The sequence below is a fragment of the Rhamphochromis sp. 'chilingali' genome (genome assembly GCF_963969265.1).
Source record: "Rhamphochromis sp. 'chilingali' genome assembly, chromosome: 18".
Taxonomy (NCBI): Eukaryota; Metazoa; Chordata; class Actinopteri; order Cichliformes; family Cichlidae; genus Rhamphochromis; species Rhamphochromis sp. 'chilingali'.
The window spans coordinates 35,826,739-35,834,913 of record NC_137945.1 but is presented as its reverse complement, the minus strand read 5'-3'; the positions used below and the strand labels follow the sequence as shown (position 1 = coordinate 35,834,913).

The window sequence follows — 8,175 nt, the reverse complement described above, 5'->3', positions numbered from 1 at the left end:
GACTGTTTCCTACATGATGTCAAAGGTGTCACCTGTGCACGTGATCACCGTGCTGATATATGCAAACCAATGACTTTAAAAATGTCCCAGATGAGAACGAGGCTTCTTTCACACTGGCCAAATGAAACAGGGTTGTGACATCACTGACCTGTGATGTCGTCACCCTTTAGTAAATGTTTGATTTCTAAGGTAATCAGGAATAAGTGTTGTTGACGTGACTGTCAGCTAAGAGTCAGTGCTGTAGTCCAGACATCAGCTCTGCTGCTCTGATCGTACTGGACTAATCATGGGCCCGGAGCAGCGCTGGGCTTCCTCTGGCAGCCATGACCACCTAGTTAGTGTTGTGCTTGACCAACGCCTGTGTCTGATGACCGTTTTCATCCGGTCACATCTGTCACAGCTGGGCTGGAGACACAGGTGCACGATCGTGCTGGTTTCAACACTTTGATCATAGAGTGATTAAAGTGCTCAGAGACAAAAGCCGAGATTAAAAACTGGAATCTTTGTCTTCCACTGTGGACGTCTCGCCCTCCCGTGTTAACGCTGATGTGGAGCTACTGTGAATGGCAACACTGCACCACGTGGTTCATGTGCACTGCAGTTAGTTTGGCCCACTGCTCACTGATCTACAACAGTTGTAATACCATAGAGTGTATATGTGTGTAAATGCACAAACACGTGCAGGTGAACCCCGTCGGCCTCACCTGGATGGTTGAGCATCAGCACGTGCACACACTGAGCTGACGTCACCAGACAGAGGCGACACAAGCGCGAGCATGAAGCCCGAGTGTAAACAAAAGCTCTGCCCTCACGTACATGACGTCACATTGTGCTGAGCAGGCAACAGTGACGTGTTTCCTGTTTCACGGTGAAACAGGAGACGGAGCTGTGGGTGATGTACAGAGAGCTTCGCTTCAGTGTTGTCTGCAGATAATATCGCCTGAAAACAACTTCCGCTTGAGTGAACGATGGCGCGAGCGAGTGTGGTGACGTCACGCGGCAGAGGCTGAGCAGGAGGACCGGGAGGGTGAGCTAGCAGCTGCGACAGCATCCCCGCGTGACACACACGGTAACATGGCATCATACGTGTGCGCGTGAGTGGGGTAAACGGGCAGCTCGTCGTGTCTCGGTAGAGCATCTGGTGCAGGTGCACGAGCACACGCGCGACCGCGTCCTTCGCGAAACCACTGTCTGCAGTCACAAGGTCGCGAGGAGAGCCGATGTCGTGTGGGGGCTCCCCGCGCGGTCACTGGGGTAGCCAGTGGAGGCCTCCTGTCCCGGCGCGCGCTCACGCACGCACACACACAGCGTGGACGTGTTTGCTGTAGCTCTCAGAAATGTGGAACAAAGTGTGTTAAATGCGTGAAACCTGCGGATCCTCTGCTGTGTTCTTACAGACACCCGTGCTTCTGTCTCCTCCAGGCCCACTGAAGCAGCACGCAGGATGGACTCTATGTCTCTGATGAGTGGAAGCAGGAACCCCGTGTTCCTCACAGCCTCCTCCTCCCACCACGTCCAGGCCCCCCTGCTGTCCAAAGGCCTGAAGAATGGAGCTGCAGGTCCAGGAAGCTGGTGCGGGGATGCTCAGCCTACTGTGGCCATTCTGGGATCAGGTGACTTCTCCAAGTGCCTGACCATTCGCCTGCTGCGCTGTGGCTTCCATGTGGTGGTGGGTAGCCGCCATCCCAAATTGGCAGCCCACTCATTTCCACATGTGGTGGATGTAACGCACCATGAAGATGCCGTGGGGAAGGCTAACATCGTATTCCTGGCAATCCGCCGTGAGCACTATTCTGTTGTGTGGGACCTCAAACACCTACTGGAAGGTATGTCACACACCTCTAAGTGCTTTCACACCATCACACACATACTGGACACGGTGGTTGATTTTCTTATCCCAGCATGCAGATCAAGCTACTGACCTCCCAAAGGTTTTGGTTTGAGCCGCGTCTGTGAGACTGGAGGAAATGCAAGGGCAAAGACGTCTGGGTTATCAGTGTTGGTGACCTGACTGCTGTGCTTGTGTTTGTTCTGCAGGGAAGATCCTGGTGGATGTGAGTAACAATAAGCGAGCAAACCAGTATCCAGAGTCCAACGCCGAGTATCTGGCTTCACTGCTGCCAGACTCTATCGTGGTCAAAGGCTTCAACGTCATCTCAGCCTGGGCCATGCAGCAGAGCTACCCTAAGGATGCCAGCACACAGGTGCAGTAACCGGGCCACACGTGTCCACGTCTACAGCGTGTCTTTGTCCTGTCGTGTCCCTGAGCTCTGCTGGAGCTTTCCTCCTGTTTAAAAACCAAAGTTTTGACCTGTGACTGTTGCTAAAATGCTCGCCCACCAGGGGTTTGTCTGTAGTGTTGTAGGGTCTTTACCTTAAAATACCACAGCCTCAGCTGAGAGGTCAGCCACGTGCTCATGAATCTGACTTTGTGATACTTTGTATGTAAGGCAGAGAGTTTAAAGCTGTTGATGACACTGAGTCAGTGAAGAAATACCAGTAAGTGCTTCCTTTGGGTTAGTGGCAGCGTTCGAAATGACTTCAATTCAACTTTATTTATACAGCAGCAGACCACAACAACATAATGTAAGGCAGACCCTACAATAATACAACCCAACAATCATGTGACCCCCTGTGAGCAGCACTTTGGTGACAGTGGGAAGGAAAAACTCCCTTTAACAGGAAGAAACCTCCAGCAGAACCAGGCTCAGGGGGGACAAAGACATGCTGTGGGAGATATCCAGAGATTAATAAGAAGCATGGGTGCAGAGAGGTCTGTAGCAGGCTCTTCAGGCTTACTGATGCTGCTGAGATGGACTCTTTATGAGTCTCGCAGCACCGTCCAAACAGGAGGACGCCTCTGAACCGGCCCGTCGTCTCTAACCCGCCCTCATGTTTCTCCTGTAGGTGTTCATCTGCAGTGACTCGGTGGAGGCCAGGCAGCAGATCATGGAATTAGCCCGGCAGCTCAACTTCCAGCCGGTGGACATGGGCACCCTGTCTTCTTCCCGTGATATTGAGAACATGCCTATCCAGTTGTTCCCTGGCTGGAAGGGCCCTGTTCTTGCTGCCGTGGCCCTCTCCATCTTCTTTTTTTCTTACTCGTTTATTCGAGATATAATTCACCCATATATGAAATACAAGCAGAGTGACTTCTACAAGATCCCCATAGAGATAGTGAATCGGACACTGCCTGCCGTCGCCATCACTCTCTTGGCCCTGGTGTACCTTGCAGGACAGTTAGCAGCTGCCCACCAGCTCTACTATGGCACCAAGTACAAGCATTTCCCACACTGGCTGGAAAACTGGCTGCAGAGCCGCAAACAGCTGGGCCTCCTCGCTTTTTTCCTGGCTGCTGTTCATGTCCTCTACAGTGTGTGCCTGCCTCTGAGAAGGTCTGAGAGATACCTGCTGCTCAACACTGCTTATCAGCAGGTCAGTGAAACAGCTTTTTGCACATCTTTACAAACATCAGTGCTGTTTCTGAAGATCACTTTGATTTGAATCGTTACACATTAGCAAGAGAACTGGCAACATCACAGGTTTTCCCTTCAAATATCCAGAAACGTTACAGGTCAGCATAAGTGTCACCCTGAGGCAGCATCACACAAGCTTCCTGTCTAACACTCACACTCCCATGGATGCATCATAGGGGGTTAGCATCTTGAACCACATGATTGAACCACCAACCTTCCTGGTTTTAACTTTTCTGTTTGTGTCACAGTAGAGACGTGTTCACGTCAGCGTTGTCTAACATCTGTGTCAAACACATGAGGAGCGATGGGAGGCTCGTGGAGTAAACCAGAAACGCTGTAATCTGATTGGCAGCAGCGGTAGGGTTTCTCCTGATGAACTGTACTCTCTGTGACGTGTTCTCATGTGATGGCAGGTCCACTCGAACATGGAAAGCACGTGGAACGAGGAAGAGGTGTGGAGGGTGGAGATGTACGTTTCCTTTGGGATCATGAGTCTGGGGCTGCTGTCTCTGCTGGCTGTCACCTCCATCCCGTCTGTCCACAGCACGCTCAACTGGAGGGAGTTCGGCTTCATACAGGTACCCACAGAGTCCACCAGCCCGTCGTGTCACGTGCCTCAGAGAGTATTCGGAGTCCAGTCTAGTCTGTGTACGTGATCAGTAGTGCGTAATGGCGGCTTGTGACGAGTGTACCTGAAACCAGCTTAGCTGCTGTGAACTCAGGTCGTGTCTCTGAGGCGGCGTGCCGTCACTCCCAGCTCTCCTGCTGTGAACACTTGGGGAAACGTGCTGTGACCGAGATGCTCTCTTAGACAGTCACATGACAGACTACATGCGTGTAAACATGTTCTGCTGTAGTCTCGATGTTAGGGGCGTGTCTAATGTAAGTCACTGTCGTGCTGTTATGTGATCACAACAAAAGCCTGTGTCTGAGTGTTCCTGTCTTTGCTCCAGTCCACTCTGGGGTACATCGCCCTGCTCATTGCGACCTTCCACGGGCTGCTGTTTGGCTGGAAACGCGCCTTTGAGGAGGAGGCCTACCGCTTCTACCTGCCGCCCAGCTTCGTCGTGGCCCTGGCGCTCCCGGTGTGCGTCATCGTTGGGAAGCTGCTGATCCTGCTCCCCTGCGTTGCCCGCAAGCTCCACCAGATCCGCAGGGGTCAGGACAGCAGTGAGATGAGGGGCAAGCGCATGGAGCCGGTGGGCTCAGCTGCCCACGTTTCCCCTGAGAGGGTCACCGTTATGTGATCGGCCTGTTCGTAGCTCCAGGTGAGGAACCGCTGTAGTGACTCTCACTGCGGGACTGTGTCTGATGACAGCTTCGTGCTGTGGACCTGTTGCTGTATCCGCTTATTCATATTGTTCCAACGATGCTGCTTCGTATTATTGTGTAGTGTTTATCAGGACATCACGTCCCTGCTTTGAGTCGCTGCTGTAACTGAAACTGCAGTTTGTACAGGTCCTGCTCATCTGTGAGAACAGCTGTTTGCTCTTCTGTGACATCGCATCGCGACTGGAGTGTAGCAGAGGCGCTGTCGGTGGGCCCTGCAGCTTTGATGATGGAGGACAGCTGCAGCACATCTGCCTCTCCTCACTGTAACGCTGCACACCTGCGTTTACCTGTGTGTGTCTGCAGTGCGATCTGAGGCTGTCATTCACACATTGTTTTCCTTACAGACCGTGGTAGAAGTGTGTAACATTTGTGTGTCAGTCAGTGAGACGTGTTCCTGTGACGCTCATGTGACACACAGCTTCACACTGAGTGTTAGTTTATAGTATTTCGTTGTATTTTTACAGTGAATGAACAGCCGGTGTCTAATCTGCAGTTAACCCTTGTGTGGTGTTCATATTTTTCTTACTCAGCCAGTGTTCATGGGTCTGGTGGACCCGCCAGAGTTTAACACTATCAAACAATTTTATGTTAAATTACTCAACAGATGTTTACTTCATCCCAGTTACAAACCATATGAACAGCAAACATGGTTAATTTTTTCCCTTTACCTTTGTTAGATCACATTTATGAATCAATGTGCTTCTCGTTTCTTTTTTGTTTTATAAAATGTTATAAAAATAAATCAGTTATAATCAAGTGGAGTGAGTGGAAAGACACAACACATTTACACGTGAAGCAACATGTTTCACAACTAAATGGCATCAGCTGCTCATCAATGGTGACATTAGGCCCAGGGTTGTAAAACAGGGGGAGGTGGTGCACACACTTATCCCACACTGTCCTGATGGCAGCTAGCTTGTCTCTCTGCAGTCGAGCTGGTCTGTCGTCTCGGTTATCAAAACGAATAATCCTGGAAATTTTGTGGAAGTTTTCCAGAGACATTGATGCACGGAAAGGTTCGTGCCGGTTTCTGCATCCCACAGGATTCTGTGGATTCCCCTTTGGACCTGAAAACTCCTGCAAGGATAAGAACCCCAAAGTAGGCCTTTGGGGTTCTTAGATGAATTTGGTCCATCTCCTTCCACCTCTCTCCAAAAACACACCGTCCTTCTAGATTACTGAAAAACTGAAAAAACTGAAAACGGGTCTCACAGACCCGAACACCATACAAGGGTTAAATGAGCAGCAGCGCCCTCTGCTGTCCGGCTTCACAAATCGTACTTCTCTGTATATGCATTGAGTTTGTGAGCTTTAAGGATGAAGGAGATCTACAGCAGCTGGATCAGACGACGGGCCGGGCGGCAGACCCAAGCTCGACGTCAGAGTACAAATAAACTTTATCATGAACAAGTCTGAGTTTGGTCATTTCATTAGAATCTCGTTGTTTCTGCAAATCATTACGAGGCTCAACGACAACTCTGACAGTGGGTAACCTCCTCACGCGCTCAGGATGCACGTCTGTGTGTGCGGGGGTGGATTGGTAAATAAGGAGAAACCTGTGATTGGCTGAATGAGGCTGGTAGCCGGGCCCACCTCAGCCCCACCTGCAGCCGTACACTGACGTGAAGAATCTAATGCAGTTTGTGGTTAAATACGAACACAATGGCAGAGAGGACCCATGTGTTTAGTGCTGCTACACAATATTTGAAATGTAAACAAACAGTTGGTTTTGTACTACTTGAACACTAAGTGTCCTCCCATGACACGGCAGCAGTGGCCCACCGAGCCTCCGACCAGCTGCTGCCCTCTAATGATGTGAACTCCAGACAAACGTGGCATAAAAAAGAATTTTAATGAAACCCATCACACCCAAATATCACGTTTCACACACACTAGGATTCACAACACATTTAAGAAACATTTGGAAACTGTCACAGATGGATCAGGACGCCTGGGAGGAAACGGTGTCCTGGTCCCACAGGACCGACCTGACAGCAGCACGAACAGCTGAGAGGAGAATAAACCAGCTCATTTTAATGCTACAATCTGAGGACTATCACACTTATTATTTGCACAGTAGAAACATGTAGTCATAGACGCCCAGCGTTTCCATGGTTTCCTCAGCTTTGACCTGGCCTAGCGCACAGTGCTCGTTTCCTGGAGCTGAACATATTCGAACCCACAGCTCTCCACACACCCGTGCGCAGCTTCGGAGATCAAATCAGGTCTGTGGCTGCAGCTGCTCCAGGGACGACAGCAGCTCCTGGGCGCTGGGTCTGCAGGGGGGCGTTCCGTTCCAGCAGCGGCTCAGCAGAGCCCGAAACAGCCGCCCCGGCTCCGACCGGAACACCTGGTGGTCCTGAACAGGAGGCCGCAGATTGTGAGCCACCACCGCGTAGATGACGTGCTCCCTGTCGCCGGTGTAGGGCGGCTCTCTGGTGAGAAGCTGCCACAGAGTGATGCCGAAAGAAAAGATGTCCGCTTTAGGAGTCACCCTCTCGCCTCTGAGCAGCTCTGGGGCTCTGTGCGTGTACGTGCCACCCACGAGAGGCTGGTGGCTCGCGGCGCTGACCTCACAGCCAGGGTCCAGTTTGAGAGAACAGCCGAAGTCTGCGATTTTGCACACGTCCTCGCTGGTCAGCAGCACGTTAGCTGGTTTAATGTCCAGATGCACGACGCCGTGGGAGTGGAGAAACCTCAGGCCGTGAACGATGTCCGACGAGTACCTGACGCACCTGTGCTGTCCCAGCGGCTCCGTGCCACCGTAAATGACCTGCTGGAGGTTCCTTCTGCCCACGAACTCCATCAGTATTACCCCGATGCTGCCTTCGTCTCCACACTGTGGCGGGACGCAGGTGGTGGCAGCTATTACGCGCACTATGTTGGCGTGGCGCAGGTGCGCCGCGTTCAGCTCGGCCCAGAAGCTCTGCTGGGACGCCAGCTTGTTCTTGGTGGACCTGTTGACCTTCTTCACCGCCACGGTCTCTCCGAAGTACTCCGCCTGGTCGACCGAGCCGAAGCCTCCCGAGCCCACGGGCTGCACGGAGCGCAGCTGCTTCCAGTGGATAACCGAGGACCAAAGCCGAGTGGCGATTCGGCCATGGAGCCGCTGAGCGGGCACTTGTAAGGTGGAGCCGTGCTTAGTCAGCGGGCTGCTGCAGGGCCCCGTGTCCAGAAAGGGGCAGAAGTCTTTGGGCAGCAGGCGGGTCAGCGGGATGGGAGACGGCATGGCACGCTGTGCACCATACTGCTCTGTAAGCCGAACAGCTACTCTGCGCTCAGCTCAGGCTTTTACGCGCTCCGCACTGCCGCCTGCTGTTCTGGAGGACGTAATGCTTCTGTTTGGGGTCACTGAGTTCATGCCGAT

The 8,175-nt window shown here is 52.2% G+C and overlaps 2 protein-coding genes across 5 annotated transcripts; one reads left to right on the top strand and one right to left on the bottom strand.

Moving 5' to 3' along the window:
• The first annotated feature begins 828 nt into the window (after positions 1 to 828).
• On the top strand, positions 829 to 6,213 carry steap2 (STEAP family member 2, metalloreductase). Of its 4 annotated transcripts, none has more exons than XM_080864649.1 (7): positions 829 to 1,027; positions 1,423 to 1,826; positions 2,038 to 2,204; positions 2,908 to 3,435; positions 3,890 to 4,054; positions 4,430 to 4,744; positions 4,935 to 6,213. In XM_080864649.1, the coding sequence occupies exons 2-6, from the start codon at positions 1,445 to 1,447 to the stop codon at positions 4,721 to 4,723; spliced, it is 1,536 nt and encodes a 511-aa protein (XP_080720775.1). In that variant the 5' UTR covers positions 829 to 1,027; positions 1,423 to 1,444; the 3' UTR covers positions 4,724 to 4,744; positions 4,935 to 6,213. The 4 variants fall into 4 exon arrangements, with proteins under 4 accessions (XP_080720775.1, XP_080720774.1, XP_080720773.1 ...); XM_080864648.1 differs by having other exon boundaries at positions 4,926 to 6,213; XM_080864647.1 differs by having other exon boundaries at positions 829 to 1,069; positions 4,430 to 6,213.
• A 416-nt stretch (positions 6,214 to 6,629) lies between these two features.
• mos (v-mos Moloney murine sarcoma viral oncogene homolog) lies at positions 6,630 to 8,106 on the bottom strand. Its single transcript, XM_080864515.1, has one exon. It carries the CDS (start codon positions 8,035 to 8,037, stop codon positions 7,030 to 7,032), a length of 1,008 nt encoding a protein of 335 aa, XP_080720641.1. The 5' UTR covers positions 8,038 to 8,106; the 3' UTR covers positions 6,630 to 7,029.
• Positions 8,107 to 8,175: the final 69 nt, after the last annotated feature.